Below are 19,532 nucleotides of genomic sequence, written 5' to 3'. Positions count from 1 at the left end.
GATTTTACAAGGAGGGGGGAAAAACGGATTTTATAATCACGTAAAAAAACATCGTGAATGAGAATGTCGTTTAGTGGCACCTTTAAGTTGACATAAATGGCGATGTGAAGGTTTCACGGCACATTTTTATTAAACAAAAAACAACTTCATCCTCGCTTTCAGATGAAAAAAATATGCGCTGGGTTTTCAGATGTTTTTTTTTCCCACGCATTCCCACTATTTGGTTATGACTTTCTAAAAAGTTTCTTCCTGTCATAAAATAGCACTCAATGATGACTTTTTTTCTCTTGTAAAATAACAGGTCTTAATCTGATCAGCTTTATTCTCGGGAACATTTTTTTTACGGTGCGGAACTTTTAACATATATTGGAGTGTCGTAAATATAAGGGGAAAGAGGTAGAGAGTGTCTCATTTTTGGTCGAGGGCCATGTTGTAGTTATGGTTTCCTCTCGGGGGCCATTAGAATGTTTAATCTTCATCCATATATTACACATAGAGCGCACAATAAATTAATGAATGACTAGTTTTCAAATTTGTCTTATTGTGGTTTATATTAGATTAAATTAGCCTTTATTAGTCTCGCAGTGGAGAAATTTACATTTCACAGCAGCAAAGTGATGAAAGGAAGAGAAAAGGAAAGGAAGAAGTAGACAAACAAAACACAGGAGCTGCTGTAGAGGTAGCCACTCCCACATCGCCATCTTGAAGTCAAAAGAACAACAAAAAAATCAAAATAACAAATAATATGACAACACAAAGACACAGACAGTCATTCAATCCAAGCACTGTGTCTTATGAAGCCGTTCTAGATGAAAGTGGAGAGGATCCAAGCGTCCTTTTCACTGGTGGATCAGGGACTACAATGTGCACATGTGCTACGACCTAAGTTTTGAAATCAAACACAAAGCTGGAGCATCCATAGACAACAAGAGATTGTCTCACATCTCCTGTTCCACGTAAATCCACTTCAATTCCAAGTCGCGACAGTTCCACATACGCATCGGCGCTCTGCGCTGACGCTTTACATGGAACACTTTAAAATTGCTGACTTTAGCAAGCATCATAACACTTAGCATGCTTGATTTGCTTTCGCAGGCCGAATAAAATGATATGGCGGGCCAGATTTGGCCCCCGGGTCTTGACTTTGACACCAGTGGCGTACGCGAATGTGTGTGAGAGACGTGTGCAGCGTTGAGCCCACAGGGTCTCAGACCAAATCATTCAGGCTTTCCCCGAGATCAACTTATTGGCATTCCCAAATGCCTTCACTTTATTGTGAGAAGCCAATCAATAACGTGGAATAACACTGTCACTGGTGATCATGTCCCGCTGGCCTGATGATCTTCCACGCTCGTTTGGATTCCCTGAGTCAGGAGCTGTTGTCCTCTCGACAGCGAGACCGCTAGGCTATTTATTACTCTCTCACACACGGCGAACGTGAGCTCAGGCTGAGAAGTCGCTATCCTCGGGTCCGTCGAAGACGGCTGCGATTAATTCGCAAAGTGGCGTGGCATTAGTGCGAGGTGAATGGGTACGGGTTAATCATCCAAGGGGGCTGATAGAGTTTGTGCTCAAGTGCTTGATACGTGGCTTATGCAAGGTTGACGAGCCCTTCAGGTGTCCCTGCCACGTGAAGTGCGCCGCGGTTGCATAAATTTTTTTTGTTAACTCATGCACTGCCATTCCCGAATATTCGGAAATGCGCAAAATACACAGTTGACATTGTACAGGGTAACAAAACCCACCTTGCACCCCTCCAATGTACGACCTTTACCCTTTACAGAGAAATGCACGTTAACTTCCATGCAGGTGCCGGGATTTTACGTCCACTTTTATATACAGTGATACCTCACCTTACAAACTTAATTGGTTCCCAGAAAGTGTGTGTAAGACGAAAACTGTGTCTTCCAAATATTAATTTCCCATAGGAAACCATTAAAAATAAGAATAATCCATTTCCCGGTCCAAATACCACATAATTTCCTACTAAATAAGCCTTAAAACTACACCAAATATGCCTTATTTTATGTATCATAAATGTGCTATTGTATTGTAATTAAAGTAATAAACTGTAGTGTATAATAAAGTCGTTTTATTTAACTTTGTGATGGTTGTTGATGTAGTTGCCTCTTGATGATATCAGAGTGAAGTTGCCGTGCTTTCTCGGTGATAATAACCTCACATACTGTCCCCTGCTAGCTGCTTTTCGTTAATCCAAACCAACAGATGTTTTTCAACCTCTTCTATTGCCTGAGACAGTTGTTCAGACAACACAGAAACACCATTAGCCACATGTGGCAATGGTCGATTTAGCATACTGGCACTGGGACGCTAAGTCACAGAAACGCACACCTCGTTCGTGTTTTTTGATGATCTGTTTCTTCTGCTCGACCGTAATTTTATTTTGTGCCCTCTTCGGCTGAACACTAGCCTGTGATGGGGTCTTTTTCGGATCCATAATAGCAAATGTATCCTTGATTACAAACCCGCAGAGAAAGGGTGTGTGGAAAAGTAGTCCGGCAGCCACAGTGGCGCTGTTCGGCCGTGTGGTTTGGTGTTCTTCCGCCGAAAACTAGTCCAGATGCCAAGATTATATTCTATATATTATATCTATATATTTAATGTTTGCAGGGCGAAAAGTTCTTTTAGTAAAGCGTTCATAAGATGAGGTATCACTGTATTTGTTTATTTACATCAAATGTTGCTAGCAATATGAGAGGTAAAACGACAACTGTCACATAAGTGAGTTCAGAATATGCAAATTCACACAACTGTTTCGCAACGGCGGCGGCGGTAAGTGACGAGCCGGTGATGATTGTTGATCGTCATCTCACGAAGCGGCTTTGATTTAATTGCGTATGTTATTTAAATTGCAAACCAAAGCAAGGGAAAAAATATGAAAAAACATGAATTTTGTTTGCATACTTATTTTAAATTTCAAAATCTTTGTAAAATGGAAGAGAAAAGTCAGTTTTTATAGTTTACTTTTTATTTGGACTTTATTTTATCTTCTTTCTAACGTGACGCCTTTCCTCAGTTAAAGCGCCGTTTATTTCTTTATTTGTTATTTTTTTCCCAGAGTAACGTCGCAACTTTACTCTCACAACAATATCTTTTGTTGCGCTGTCTCAGTCCTCTGTCGTTCTTTGCGAATGAACTGTTTGGGGTTCATGAAATTGTGGTCTTGCACAATAAAACACAAAACACTTGAATCTCCTGCTGGGTATTCACTTCTTTGAAGCACTTCCCACTCACGCATGCACACACATTTTTTTTTCTTTGCCTGACTGCGTTATCCCATCTCAGGCGAGAGACAAACACACACTCCTCCCAGCGGATCCTTCTTGTGCTTGAGCGTATTTCTCTCTTTATTAACAGCAACAAATGATATTTTCTCACATCACAAGTCCCTTCCAAGCGGAGGAAAATGTCATCCCGCCCAAGAGAGCAGATGATTCAAATGGCATATTTTAGTCATTTAGAGTGGCGCTTTGAATTCAAGCAATTTTTTTGTTGAACACCCTTAACATTTAAGTCCTCACATGGCCTGAGTGCGAGTTAAAAGTTACGCCCAACCGAGCAATCGGGAATACAAACCCCCTTTTAAGCATTCCGCGCGGGATTTGACATGTGCTCGGCGCGCGGAGGTGACCTCGTGTCTGCGTGTTCACGTCGTCTTGGCAAAAATGACGCGGCGAACGGCGCCTATGGGGAATATAGCCCGGCTGCAGGCAAAGGTCAAACAGAGGAGAGCGCAGAATAAACATACGGATGCTGAGTGAGCGGGACCGAGCCAATCCAATCAAGCGCGCGTTGGTTGCGCAGATTTACATCCGCAAAGCCGCAGGCGAGCGAGCCGCATTTAAAAACATGGCGGTACAGGCAACGTAAAAAAAAAACATCGCCCGATGCACCGACTTCTACATCCCATACGTACGGTAGATGGCCACGGGGCCGTTTTTCAGATTCACTTAGCCGTCCGTACCTCGAAGGAGACGGAGCTCATTGACATTCGAGCAAATCAGTGGCTGCGACGGCGCTGACAGGAAAGAATGATGGTGCGGTGTGGCGGCCATTTAGTGGGAAAATAAAAAAGATGGCTTTCAAGGGGTACGTGACGTGAATTGCGGAACACAGGGAGCGATCTTGTCATGGCGTAGCTGTACCTAATGAATGAATGAATGAATAAAAAAATAAAAAAATAAATAAATAAATACATGTTTTTGTACTCCCCTCCTGTAGGTGGCGATAGTGCACCATACGCAGCAAAGCTTTTACACTTTTTTCTCGCTAGTTTTCTTGAGCGATGCTTCCCTCGCCTACTTGGCCGCGATATCCGCACAATGCTTTTAACTCATTCAATGCCAGACATGTGCAAACGTGTCCACTCCAGTGCCAGGGTCATTGACATTGTCACTCGAATTCCAGGACCCACAGAATATTGAGTTTTAGGACTACATAAACATTCAATGCAGCATAAGAAACCTTAGACTCTCTTCTTTCACCAGAAAAAAAGAGTTAATTCCTAAATTATATGGGCCTGGAGTTATATGAGCTTGAAATGAGGGCGACTGTGCAAACTACAATGCAATACATACATATTGGTTTATATAGCGCTTCAAGAACAGCTGAAGCTGGAACAAAGCGCAAACATGGAAAAAAAGGGAAATGCTGCCCCCTTATGGAAGGGAAAATTGCATTTTCTGTGTAGCTCTCTTTCTTGTTTCTATTTATAATTGTATTGTACTGCATTCTATTTGTGATTGTATTTTATTTATTATAGGACCTAAGCTTGTCTGTGGCTGCAAAGTGTCCTTGAGAGCTTTGAAACACGCTTAAAATGTAATGTACTATTATTATTATTATTATTATTATTATTATTATTATTATTATTATTATTAAATAAACATTGCCAGAGGCCTTGGCCCGTGCTTTATCGGCACCCAAAAAAGAAAAACCAAAGTCCGAAGAAATTTGGGAATGGCGCTTCACTTCATATTTTAAATACTCGAATACATTCGGGAATGGCAGTGAATGAGTTCAAAGCGCCACCTGGTGGCGTGTTGATCTCTAAGCCGTAAATTGAAATGAGTGAAGGGGGCTCTATTTTTGTAGCCGGCGCAAATCTAGCTGGCGCATAAGTGGCTTTTTAAAAAAATATATATATTCCTGATCATTAGCGGCCTAGTAAAAGGGAACGCAGACGATTTCCGGCCAATTCAAGCGTCTCCTCGAGTGACGGAGGAAGCGGAGAAGGTGGGAGAGGAAGCGGAAAGGCGTCACATTACCTGGCTATGACAAACAGCACACAACTGACACCCAAGCAAGCCAGCAGAATATACATCCAGATGTCAGGGGACAGCGGGTTGAGGAAGGAGAAGACCCCCGGGTTGGTGCCGTTGGGCTTGCGGTACAGGATACTGATCCCCAGCATCATGAAGGGCTTGGAGAAGTCAATGACCTTCTCTCGCACGTAGGTGATGGCTAGAGGAGCGACTGCCAAGTCGACTTTCTGCAGCGACAAGAGCAAAGGCTGCTTTTGGTGATGAAAAAAAAAACAGTAGAGAAGACAAATCAAATTAGTATTTGATTTCTGTCGACAGCCCGGCGGGGTCAATATGTAACCGAGACGGAAGAGGGGGGGAAATAATCAGGGCCCCTAGTTCGGTTAGACTGCGTATTAAATTTTAATGGAAATTACATCCTTCGCTTGATGTTTGAACTTTCCTAAACGGTGTCGCAGGTGAGTCACAAAGGTAACAACCTTGGGATTAGCGTCGGCCGGCAGGAGGGAGGACACGTTATTCCACTGTGCAAAGAAATTGAACTCATTCACTGCCATTGGCGAATTTATTCGAGAATTGAAAATATGACATAGAGCACCATTCCCGAATATGTTCAGGTTTTGTTTTTTTCATGCTTGGGTGCCGATAAAGCACAGTTTTTTATTTTCCACAAGAGGGCAGGATTTCCCTTTTTTCCATATTAGCGCTTTGTTCCAGCTTCAGCTGTTGTTAAAGCGCTATACAAACCAATCTGCATGTATTGCATTGTATTTTGGACAGCCGCCCTCATTTTAAGCTCACGTAACTCCAGGCCCTTATAATTTAGAAATTAACTCTTTTTTTCTGCTGAAAGAAGAGAGTCTAATGTTTCTAACGCTGTATTGAATGTTTATGTAGTCCTAAAACTCAATATTCTGTGGGCCCTGGAATTTGAGTGACAATGACAAAAACCCTGTCACTGGAGTGGACACATTTTTGCGCATCGTCTGGCAGTGAATGAGTTAAAAACAAAAAGTCCGTACACTAAGTCGTTTAACATGTTCTCCTGGGACCTGCGTGGCTATTTTGCGGGTGCTATAGTTTCCTCCAACATTCTCAAAACATGCAGGGTGGACTAATTAAAACACTCGAAATTATCCCGTAGTGCAACCGCAGATGGTTGTACAGTATGTCTATGTGCCCTGCTATTGGCTGGCAACCAGTTCAGGGTGTCCCCCTACCATGTCGGGATAAAAACGGATCAGAAGATGGATGGAAGGACGGATATTCTCTTTCATAGAGTTGAAGAGAAAAATTACTCACATGGTCCATGAGTTCGCGCACCATGCCATTCCATTGGCCCGTGCTCTCATCCAGGCCGCCATATTTGCCATCTTCAACCAGCCGCACTTCATACTGGAAGCCCAAAATTCCGGAAAGCTCCCTCAGCAGGTCGATGCAATAACCCTCGAAGCGATCGTTCCCGTACAGAGGTTTGTCTGATTTTTTAAACATGACATACGGCTCCTCCTGTGCCGGGCGAAGGGAATGTGAGCAAAAGGTCAACTTGTGAAATTTTTTGCAAGGCTCTCATTGTTATTTATGGGCCGACTTATTCTACCAGTATGGTGGAGACGCGTAGAGATTTGTTAGCCAGTGAATCGGTGATGTTGGACGTCTTGCTTTTGTGATTCTCTGACATATTCAGACCGCTCGGAGGATCCCAAGTCCCGATCTGTGGAGACAGATCAGCGTTACACTTTGTCAAAGTAAAAAAAAATCAAAGTCAAAGTCAGCTTTATTGTCAAATATGCTAATATGCCTGACATACAGCACAGATGAAATTACTGTCCTCTCGGACCCAACGTGCATGGCATTTATAATGTGGCTAAAAAAGACAGACAAATGACAACAGAAAATACGTACATGTGATTCCTGAATATAAAGTGAGGTAGTGTCGTATGTAAAGTGACCTAGTGTATTAATGCAAAAACAAACAAAAAAGGTTGAAGTGAGAGGTCTTGCAGAAAAAAAAGAAAAAAAAAAAACATCCAATCAATATGCTATCGCAACAATTACGGACATTCATTAGGAAGAGACTGTCCTGAGAGGGTGCGCCTTTTTGGCAGCACGAATATGCCTGCATCGTTTTTGATTTGGTCGCGGCTTGGAATTGAAGCGGATTTACGTCAGACAAGAGATGTGAGACAATCTCTTTTCGTTAATGGATCATCCTGTTTGCTTTCAACATTTCGCTTGTAGTAGACGTGCACATTCCACAGCGATGTCCCTGATCCACTGGTGAAAAAGATGCTTTGATCCTCTCCTCGTTCATCTGGAACTGCTTCATACAACAAAGATGGTGCAGAATGACTGCATTGAATGGCTGTGTCTTTTGTGTTGTGTCATATTATTTGTTATTTAGTTTTTTATTGTTTTAACTTCATGATAGCGCTGCGAGAGTGGCTGTCTTTACAGCAGCTCCTGTATTTTGTATTTCTACTTCTCCCTTTCCTTTCCTCTTCCTTTAATCGCTCTGCTGCTGTGAAATGTAAATTTCTCCACTGCAACACTAATAAAGGCTAATCCAATCCAATATTGGAGGAAATTATTTAAAAAAAAAAGGGTGTGTCCAATATTCGGTTATGTTAGCATTAGTGTGTCAAATGGTGGCCTCTTTCGTTTTTTTGTCATTTTTATTCGTTTTGGGTGACCTTACGCCACTGATTTATTCGAGGAGACAGTTCACTATTCCTCTGAAACGCTCCCATGAACTCGCTCCTGACCGGGTGCTTTCTAGATAGTCCTTGGTAAGCTGTCTACGGGCCACATGTTATGTAACACACAGTTCCTGACATCCGTATAATCTGGTTAAGGTTCAACGGAGGTCTTTTGAGAAGAATTATTTCCCTCTTATTCAACATCAATGCAGCAGACAGTTAAACCGCATCAGCGCACCTTTTCCAGGCCCTCCTCCTTCAAGCTGATGACATCCAAGTCGAAATCCGTCCTGAGCCCATTGGTCTTGTTGAAAAGAACGCGGCCGGTCAGGCCATCCCAGTGAGCCTATAAACAGAACGTAAGATAATGATAATGAAAAGAAAAAAAAAATCTTCAGCCTCTGAGCCTCCATCGAGCTGAACCGCCGTCTTTCTCCGCAATATCAATCTAACCTCTAACCACCTCATTTTATTTCCGAATCATGCACTGCGCCGAGCTTTCTCCTTCTCACTGTCTGCCGCAGTAATTTAGCACTAGACGGCCAAGCCGCTAAAAGGGGGGGAGGAAAAAAAAAAACACTGACGAGTTCATCATGCTGCAACTTCAGCTTTGAAGCAACGGAGGCTCTGTAGCGAGGGGTGAAGAGGATGGGGTAGGCTGGAGGCAGGAAGGGGGGTGATGGGTGTGATCATGAAAATTACCTGCAATGATAGCGTCCCCGGAATGAAAGAGGAGCAAGAACAAAGCGAGCAATCTGCTGACCCGCACTAGAACGAAGACGCTTTGATATCTACAAGGACGGAGACGCACACTGGAGAAAAGCTGTAATGGTGATGTTTAAGATGGAGTCATGGGTTATTTTCAGGAGGAGATGAGGGGGGTCTAAAAAAAATTCCACACAGTAGTCGGCGATCATCAAAGGCTCAGCGGCTACGGGGGGGTCAAAGGTGAACGTGGCAGCTCCGCTACCTCTTTGATGAGACCAATGAAGCGTCCTCCGAAGCGCCACGGCTTGTGTCGATTGCACTGCAGGGAGCTGACGGTGATCTGCTGCGACTGCTGGACGGCCACCGCCACCACGTGCACCGCATCGTACATCAGGGCTGCGTCCGTCTATCGGGAAGAAGGAAGAGAATGTCAGAAGGCGATCTTGCTGCGCAAATGTTTGGATGTGTCCAAAATTTGATGTCATCGGCTTTCTGTTAAAAATATGGAAGCAAATAGTTGAGGATTTTGACAAGTTCAAGCCCACATACAGACCCCCCCCCCCCCCCCCCAGTCGCCCCAAAACTATTTTTGGAACTAGCTTTGATCATTTCGATACAACAATATGGCTGCAGGGTGTACTTGTCCTTTCTTGGTTCTTTGAGGCAACAGATCCTCTACTCATTTTAATCGAGATTGCAAATGTTTTTGTTGGTCGAATTAGCATGTCCCACAAATGCTTATTAACTCATTCACTGCCGGGCATGTGCAAAAATTATCACTTGAATTCCAGGACCCACAGAACATTGAGCTTTCGGACTACAGTACGGTGTTAGAAACCTTAGACTCTGCATTAGAAACCATAGACTCTTCTTTCATCAGAAAAAAAAGAGTGAACTCCTAAATTATGTGGGTGTGGAGTTACATAAGATTGTAATGAGGGTGGCTGTCCAAAATACAATACAATACAATACAATACATACATATTGATTTATATAGTGCTTTAACAACAGCTGAAGCTGGAACAACGCGCTAACATGGAATAAAAGGGAAATTCTGCCCCCTTGTGGAAATGAAAAATATTGCCAGAGGCCATGGCCAGGGCTTTATCAGCACCCAAGCATGGAAAAACAAAACCCGAACAAATTCGGGAATGGCGCCCTAAGTCATATTTTCAATTGCAGAATAAATTAGTGAATGGCAGTGAATGAGTTAAGAAAGGACTACAAAAACCAATTCTAATTATCTTAATTTTTTGGGGGTGCTTGTTTTTAGGGATAATAAATCATGTATTAGCTTAGCGCAATGCTATCGAGACAAAAAAAAAAAAACATCACTGCGCCTTGCATTCTACGCCATTATAGGATCATTGTGTCGGAGAACACAGTATAAATGTGTTCTCCCCCCCAAAAAAAGTCATCTCAGCGTCTCATCATTTCAGTATAATTTCAAAAGCGGCAGTCGGCAGAGTCCCCGACCTCTCGCCATGGAAACTAATGACTAATGACTCCTGATGGGTGTCTCTGTCCCCCAGAGAGAAAGCAACGCAAGGCAGGAAAACCAGTCCTCAGGACTCTGGGTGGTGAATTCCATGTTACATGAAAAGTACAAAAAACGTCATATCCAAAGAGGAGAAAATACACACAGAAAAAAAGTATAATTGATTATCATCCACATTTCACCGTCAAAAAGAATGTTTCAATCCACAAAAAAAGATACATTAAAAAAAATGAACACTTCACCCTGCACACTTATATTATTTCAATAAATACTAACTGATACTTTAACACACATCCAGTCATTCAGTTATTGATTTTTCAACAAAAGGCGTGCAACAGGGCTCCTAACTCAGCATTCGATATAATTGCACGAATTGATTTGTCTATTACGAGACTGGGCCTCCGTTCCGAAATAGCGTGGTTGCAAATCATGTAATTGTAGCACTTTTAGGACCCTTGATTAACTCATTCACTGCCAGACGATGTGCAAAAATGTGTCAACTCCAGTGCCAGGGTTTTGGTCATTGTCACTCAAATTGCAGGACCCACAGAATATTGAGTTTTAGGGCTACATAAACATTAAAGGCAGCGTTAAAAATCTTAGACTCTCTTCTTTCAACAGAAAAAAAGAGTTAATTCCCAAGTTATATGGGTCTGGAGTAATATGAGGTGAAATTGGGGGCGGCTGTACAAAAGACAAATGCTGCACCCTTGCGGAAGGGAAAAAAACATGGCCAGATGTCTGGCCAGTGCTTTACCGACACCCCCTCGGCAAGAAAAAAAAGGAAAAAATTTGGAAATACCAACGCCCCAATACAAAAGCGAGATGATAATGCACCGTTTCGATTTACCGTAAATATTCACAAGGGTAACATTTTCGCTTTGTCTCCTGCCTGCTTCTGAATCCAAATTCCATTGGGAGCGAATAACAGAACCTTGGCATATTTTAAGAGCATATATTAATTGTCATTAATACACGTGACACACACGTGAAGGTGAGCAATTCCTCAACTTGGTAATGAAAGGGAAACAAGAGGCTGGTAGCATGACGTGAAAGAGCCGCAGATCAAGGGAGCAAAAATGTGAAATGATGGCTTACATCTCGGGCGCAGATTGCCTTCCATTTCAAAACAATCCAAGTGCGAAGGGGGATATTTGTTTGGGCGCCAAGCGTGGCTGCTGAAGGGCTGTTTTCAGTGCTTTAAGTGAAACCAATCTCCAACCAATGGAGACAATCAGGTGCTTAGGGGGAAAGGTTTGCAACAAGATGGCAGCGGGGGGGCTTACATATGAAATTAGGCAATCAGCAAACATGGTACAACAACTCCGAGAGAACTACTTTTGTGTCTCTTACTGCGTCGATGGTGGAGTGCTCGTAAAACTCACCTCAAGAAAAAAACAATCTGAATAAACAGGACTTTACGAGAACACAGATTACTACAAACCAGATTACTGATGAATTTCATTTTAGTTGATATGACACAGGCTATTGTGAAAAATGAGCGTCAAATCAGAGCGCCGATGCGTGTGTGGAAGTGTCGCGGCTTGGAATTGAAGCGGATTTACGTGGGACAGGAGATGTGTCAATGGATGTTACAGCTTCGTGTTTTCTTTCAACGTTTAGCTTGTAGCAGACGTGCATATTCCACCATGACGTCCTTGATCCACTGGTGAAAAGGACGGTTTACGGTTTCCTCATTTGGAACAGGCCGTGTGAACATTTATACAAATATATTCCTTCCTGCAGTATCAGTATTCACGCCATCCATCCACCTGTGCATAATTCCATAATTCCTCTGATAATGTCGCACTCTGAAAAATGACATTCCTATTTTTCTTTTTCTCTTTTTACCTCCGCGCGCACACAAACGCTAATATCCACAAACACGCTAGCGGCCAGGATGATGGACAGCGAGAGCAGTTGCAGCGGTTTCTACATATCATATACATCTGATTAGCTTTAGCGAAATTAAGCTTGACCTGTTATTCACCATGCATCAGTGCTCTGCAGCTGTCGGGCACATAGCAACAAAACACACACACAAAAACGGTAACCATCAGCGTCACAGTCTGCCACCAAAAAGGGAAGCTGGCTGTTTTCACGGACGCTCTCGCTTCACAGACGGCGGCCCCTGGTGGGATTTGATGATTTACTAGACGAGTGGGCTAATTATTCATTTCATTAGCAAGTTCATATGCATGTGCGTCGCTCCACTAGGCAGTGGATGCGGGTATTTAATTCACAAACGCCACTCTCGGTTTCTCAAAATGTATGACTTGGCAAAGCGGCATTTGCCAAGCGGAGTTTTCGGCGTGGAAAACATGCAATGATTCATGCAAGGGGGTGCGAAGTAAGTTTTGGACTCGCAGTTGTGGTGTTTACATGCCAGGAGATGTCTGCAGACAATTACAATTTGGCAAGAATAGCGACTCATGCAGAGGAGCTAATCAGACTCCTGCACATGTGCTAATGTGACGCCTTAGCTAATCTCGTGATTGAATTAACAAGTGCTTCAAGTGTGCAACAAAAACAACAAAAAAACATATTATTCTTGCTATAAATGTGTTTTTGTCAAATTTAAGATATGTGAATTCTGATAGCTTTGCAATGTAAATAAACCGATTCTAATTCCAAATCAGAAATTCTCCAACAAATATAAAATATTGTAGTTATGATTAGCTGTGTCCCAGACACAGGCTAGTCTTAAGGCAAAATACAAACGGTGATAGGTAAAATTATTTATTTATTTATTTATTTTTGTGTGCGTATTTATTTACTTATTTATTTATTATTTGTCTATTTGTCTATTTGTTTAGTCACTGTAGTTAATTAGTTATTCATTTATGTATTTATTTATGTGTGTATTTATGTATTTATGTAGTTATTTAACTATTTAGTTTTTTTTCCGTAATTTAGTTATTCATTTATTTATTTAGTTATTTATGTATTCATGTATATATTTATGTATATGTTTATGTATGCATTTATTTATGTATTCATGTAATTATTTAGTTTAGTTATTTAGTTATTCATTTATGTATATTTATTTGGGTATTTATTTATGTATTTATGTGTGTATTTATGTATGTATTTATTTAGTTATATAGTTACTTATTCATCTATTTATCTAGCTATTTATTTACTTATTTCCCATCTCGGTTTATTTATTTATTTATCTATTTATTCATGCATGTATTTTGTATGTATTTGTTATATTTGTATTTATGTATGTATGTATTTCTTTTTATTTTGTGATCTGTGGTGCGAGACATTGAATAAACCTATGCCGATCAATTGAAAATGTTTTTTTTACACTAAACTAAGTGTAGTAAACATTTCCTGCTCCGTGTAAAATGTGTCCTGAAAATAAATGTGCATGTTGTCTTTAACATAATGTCGCAAATAAGATGAACTAAGATCAGCTAGCAGCCATTTGTTTGTCAAGAGGCCTTTAAAAAGAACATTTGATACAGTTTGTGGTTGTGTGAAACACCATTTCCGACACCCAGTCTCATTGTTTGCCCTTTTTTTTGGCTCGCTTCCATTATCGATAGAGCTATTCAGCCATTCGGCGCCGTACTGCGTGACTCACATTTGCCACATAAAAGTGAGTTGGCATCATTGCACGCTGTGCAAAGCAGTGATGGAAAGCGTCGAAAAAGCCCAAATGTGAGAACGAGATGTGATTTATAAGGCATATTGTGGCTGTTTCAGGTTTCTAAGCGGGGCTCTTGTCAGATGATTTAGGTGAGTAATGCAGCATCATGAAGTTCTATCTCGCTTTCTGTCTTCTTCTTTTCTTTCACCCTGTCAATGTCTTCTTTGATCTTCTCATTCCTCCATCCATTTCGCTCGCCCTTTATCAAAGGCGCTGCCATTGTCACCGCTGATTTTCTTCTTTTGTGGCTCAGTCTATATCTCATGTTGGAATTTGCACTGTGCATTCAAAGTAGTGCATGTGTTGGTCACAGCAAAATCAAACTTTTGCAATAGAGGCTCTGTGGGTAACGGAGCGACTGACGTAGCCGAATTTACATGAGAGCCGACTCACGGTTCCACTCGGGGTGTAGGCGCTCTTATTGAAAGCGGTGTGGAATACTGCAGAGCTTTTGGTCTAACAAGTAGCTCATGCAGGGATGGAGAGAAGAAAATAGGATTCTTTTGTCGACACGCAACACAGTTGAAAGTTGCTTTGTGACATATCGACAGTTGCATATAGAAAAATACATAAACATTCACACATTGCTTCACATTTCTTTTGTAAATCGTAAGCTATTTTTTTAACTCATTCACTGCCAGACGTTCAAAACTGTGTCCATTCTAGTGCCAGGGTTTTTGTCATTGTCACTTGAATTCCAAGACCCACATAATATTGAGTTTTAGCACAACATAAATATTCAATAAACGTTAGAAACCTTAGACTCACCTCTTTCATCAGAAAAAAATGGTTAATTCCTAAATGGATGTGGAGTTATCTGAGCTTGAAATGAGGGCGGCTGTCCAAAATACAATGCAAAACATACATATTAGTTTATATAGCATTTTAAGAACAGCTGTAGCTGGAACAAAGTGCTAACATGGAAAAAAGAAGAAAGTTGCCCCCTTGTGGAAAAGAAAAACCATCGCCAAAGGCAATGGCCAGCGCTTTATCGACATGCAAGAATGAAAAAACAAAACCCGAACAAATTCGGGAATGGCGCTCTACATCATATTTTCAATTTCTGAATAAATTCGGCAATGAGTGAATGAGTTAAGGGGCAGAGAGATTTTTTTTGTGTAACATGAATATATAAAAGTCAAAGAGGAAATGATGGAACCGGAATGAATTCTCCGCCAGGACTGTTGGACCGCTATCTTTTTGTTGAATATCTGAGGCATACTTAGAGTAATTCTTACTTTATTTTACTTTTGTTTTAAAGTTGGTGTGTGCAGAATGTTATCAATCACCATAAAGGATAAAAACAAAAACACAAACATTGAATACATTTACTATAATGGGAAATGTTTCGGTTTTCAACCAAATCGGTTTTCGAAACCAAGGTTTGGCTGTATTGCTCCATATTCTGCACAGCATGACGTTAGTTAGCATTTGTCTCGATGAGTAGGTAGGTGGATAGGGAAGGCCTCGATGATGGCTTGTCACGACCACCGCCGCCTCCCTCCCCCCAAGATCAGGCAATTTTCCCGAGCGCTCGTGTGACCGTGACACGCATCTCACACCCCCGCCGTCTCAACTCATGATGACTATGCAGCCCTCGACAGTCCTCTTGTATCGCAGAACCACTGCAGGACATCACCAAAGCAATGACTTGTGCGACATTACCGCTTCAGTGGGGGTCGATCTATACTCATTTTTGACATCGGGATCGCTTTTGTCATGGTGAGAAATCACGAGGGAATCAAGCTACAAGTGTTTTTCTTCTCTAAGAGTGACCGGCGTATTCAAGACAATGAGGATGATGATTCGTTGTAGTACCAAGACTGATATGTGAGGGTCACTGTGGTGCCGTAAGACATCCAGACAGCCAGAAAAAAACAAGCATTTGTTGTTGAAGAAGAAAATACAAGAAAATGAGGCTAACTGTCAACTTGTCAAATTGTTTCCTTTTGTCGTTGTCACAGTGGTGACTGATTTGAGCGGGGACACATTGTACAAAGCTTTGTAGTTGTCGCATTCGCTCTACGTCGTAATTATTTGACATTGGATAGTTGTAATGATAAAACAGCTTCAAATGAATGTTGGACACGCTACAACCGCCTCACAGGCTAGCGCACCATCTCACATCTCACTCATACGCTGCCATTAAGAAATTTATTTGGGAATTGAAAATATGACATGGAGTGCCATTCCCGAATTAATTCGGGTTTTTTTTCTGCCTTGGGTGTCGATAAAACGCTTTTCCCTTCCACCAGGGGGCAGCATTTCCCTTTTTGTCCTTGTTAGCACTTTGTTCCAGCTTCAGCTGTTGTTAAAACGCTATATAAACCAATATGTATATACAGTAAAGTCTCGTTATATCGATATCGGATATATCGATAGTCCCGGTTATATCGATACTATTTCTATGCACGCACGGAGAAAATTACATGCAAACAGGGTCGGATATATCGATAGTCCCGGTTATATCGATACTATTTCTATGCACGCACGGAGAGAATTACATGCAAACAGGGTCGGATATATCGATAGTCCCGGTTATATCGATATTTTTTTGGACTCCCTTGAATATCGATATAACGAGACTTTACTGTATATTAGAATGTTTAATCCCGTCCACATATTACATATAGAGCACACAAAAAAAATTAATGAATAAGTAGTTTTCCAGTATGAATTCAAGAATAATGACTGTTATTGTGGTTTACATCCAAAAATATGAAATTTTGGTTCGGATTTTAGCAAGCATCATGGAATTTCACATGTTTGATTTGCTTTCGCGGGCCGAAAAAAAAATGTGCCGGGCCGAATTTGGCCCCTGGGCCTAGACTTTGACACCTGTGGTCTAAAGTTTCTTACGCTGCATTGAATGTTTTTATGCAGTGCTAAAACTCATTTTATTCTGTGGGTCCTCGAATTCGGGCGACAATGACAATAACCCTGGCACTGGAGTGGACACATTTTTGCACGTCCGGCAATGAATGAGATAATAATTTTGTGATTTCAAAACCTTTTTGTGGCTTTCAGATGCCGACTATTATATAAGACACCAGGACACAAGGCAATCTGAGACTATGTCTTCCTTCCTCCTCCTCCACAGAAAAGCTTCTATTGGCCAGGGGAACATTGGCGCTAATGATGTTGATGCTGTGCCAAGCCCAGCTGGTGGTGCCCGGCACAGGGCACCGAGTGTCTGCTTTGCACAGCCGTCGCCTTCCAAAAAAAGTCTCTCTCTATCCTTGGCTGATGGGGGGATACAGTCACGAACCAACTTTAACCCTCCAGAATTAAAGCGGCATCGTTTTCAGCCGCCCGCTGCAAATAAAAAATGTTGACTCCGACGGCGCTATCCGATGGTATATAAGTATTCACCTGAAACATTCTCCGGAATAAGGCTATGCCGTGCAATGTGTGCCGACTTGCTGACAGGGTGCAATATATGATCAGCTTATATGCGGAGTGATAACAGTGCTGAGCTGTCACTCAAGTCGCGCTTCCTTAATGGCGCTAGAATTATATTAACTGTGGATGCAAGCAGACTCGGTGCTGTGTAAAACTTAATTTAGGCTGCAAAGCTTTGAACAAATATAATAAATCCCTCCCCCCCTTCGCACCCACAAATGGCAAATATACCACCCGGTAAATCCTATTTGCGCATTGATTCATTTTAAGTAAAATCTGGATAAATAAATTTTAAAAATGCAGAATCTGTCATCTGTCATCTGACCACAGGAGCGAGTAAACCAGAAAGGGCGAACCACCATCAGATGACCGTGGGGGGTTGGTGGAGCGGTGTCTGGGCAGTTTGTGTAGCGCCACGATAAAATGGAATCAGATTGTATCACGAAAACAAACAAAACGAGGACGGCGCTCAATTGGGAGCGTTTCCTCGGTCATTGGCATGACAAAGGGTAAACGTGGCAACAAATGTCATTTGTATGACCACAAAATGCGTTAGAACGACATCAAATGCGGAAAAAAAACCCCTTCCTCGAATTTGCCTCTACTCTATAAAACCTTCCCGCCACAAATCATGAAAAACTCATGACCAATAATCCATCTAACGACGACACCGAGCCAAGAGTTCGGTCATAAAGTCAATGGCATCCACAGTTGTCACTCCCATTATGCAAAAAAATGCATGCATGCTCCATATTCCAGCCTCACATCTCCGGAGGCTTATTTTGACAAATTATTTTGCGAGGAGTGATTACGTACGGGATGCAAATGATGCCGGTGTCAAGTCTCGATCGTAAAATAATAAATAAAAATAATAATAATCTCTTTACTAATTGCACATAAATCTGCATGCATCCCAAGCATGAAAAAGTGTCCAATCGGAACGGGAAGCCGGTTGCAGACTTGGTGCGGTGGGACATCACGAGCGTATGCATCAATTCCTAAGGATCCCTTGGAAGCGAGAAACAATTTGTTTAGTTTTTTTTTTTCCTATGGATGGCACATGTGAGCCTTGAACAACAACCGAGGGAGGCGGATGCATGACTACATGGAATTGTGTTTACCAAAATCCCCCTTGGCACTCAAACGCGTGATCAAGTTATAATTGAAACAACCGTATTTAGCACGTCCTGTCGCTATATGACGCGGCGGCGTGTGTACACACACTCATGATGGTATTAATACCTTTAAATAGTACTTTGGATTTATATAGTGGCGTTGTAGATAAATTGGCCAAAAACTGTCCCAAATGTCATTATGATGAAGAAGCACTGATGTGTCAATTTGCATAAAAATGTATTTTTTTTTTATCTTTTTTTCTTAAGCCTTCAGTCAATCGAGGTGACTGATATCAGCAACCCACACAATATATTAAAACAACCCTGCCGTATCAATAATTTGCCATTGCCTAATTAACTCATTCGCTGCTATTCCCGAATTTATTTGGGAATTGAAAAGTATGACGTTGAGCGCCATTCCCGAATTTTTTAGGCTTCTGGTTTTCCTTGCTGGGGGTGCCGATAATGCGCTGGCCAGACCTCGGGCAATGTTTGTCCCTTCCACGAGGAGGCAGCATTTGACTTTTGTCCATGCTAGCACTTTGTTATAGTTTCAGCTGTTTTTAAAGCGCTATAAAAATCTATATATATGTATTGTATTGTATTTTGTTCAGTCGCCCCCATTTCAAGCTCAGATAACTTCAGACCCATATCTCTTAAAATGTAACATTTTTTTTCTCATTAAAGAAGAGACTATAAGGTTTTCAACTCTGTATTGAATGTTTATGTAGTCCAAAAACTCAATATTCTGTGGGTCCTGGAATTGAAGTGACAATGACAAAAACCCTGGCACTGTAATGGACACGTTTTTGCACATTGTCTAAAACTAACCATCAACCACCGCAGATCAGCAAAATTGAATATGTTGCTCAAATAATCCCCCCGTTGCCAAAATGAGCATGATTATTTTTATCGGCGCCCATTTTAAAGACGCACTTCCAGAGCGCAGGCTCACATTTCCGTTTTCCGCACTCATTTAGCAAGTGCGTTAGGCTTCAGCACGATCCATTTACTAGCGTTCTAGTTGAACAGCGTCCCATAGGGGTGTGAAAAAAAAAGCGTGTCATATTTATTATTCAAATAACCGATCTCAATTAATGAGCCACTCATTATAACGAGCTATTACACCAGAATTTTCTATTGTGCGGATGACACCGGAGAACGCTG

The 19,532-nt window shown here is 41.6% G+C and overlaps 1 protein-coding gene across 3 annotated transcripts in view; it reads right to left on the bottom strand.

The window, feature by feature from the left end:
* Positions 1–19,532, bottom strand: part of LOC148883735 (glutamate receptor ionotropic, kainate 2) — a 73,631-nt gene that overhangs the window by 16,803 nt on the left and 37,296 nt on the right. For all 3 annotated transcript variants that reach the window (XM_089021427.1, XM_089021428.1, XM_089021429.1), the window contains exons 7-11: positions 8,955–9,098; positions 8,223–8,330; positions 6,886–6,999; positions 6,588–6,794; positions 5,289–5,512 (exon numbers count right to left, since the gene is read on the bottom strand). In XM_089021427.1, the coding sequence (XP_088877553.1) occupies positions 5,289–5,512; positions 6,588–6,794; positions 6,886–6,999; positions 8,223–8,330; positions 8,955–9,098 (797 nt within the window). The remainder of the gene's footprint in view (positions 1–5,288; positions 5,513–6,587; positions 6,795–6,885; positions 7,000–8,222; positions 8,331–8,954; positions 9,099–19,532) is intronic.

The sequence above is a fragment of the Hippocampus bargibanti genome, linkage group LG19 (genome assembly GCF_051943395.1).
Source record: "Hippocampus bargibanti isolate YZ-2025 linkage group LG19, ASM5194339v1, whole genome shotgun sequence".
NCBI classification, from domain to species: domain Eukaryota; kingdom Metazoa; phylum Chordata; class Actinopteri; order Syngnathiformes; family Syngnathidae; genus Hippocampus; species Hippocampus bargibanti.
This window is presented reverse-complemented; position numbering and strand designations above follow the sequence as displayed.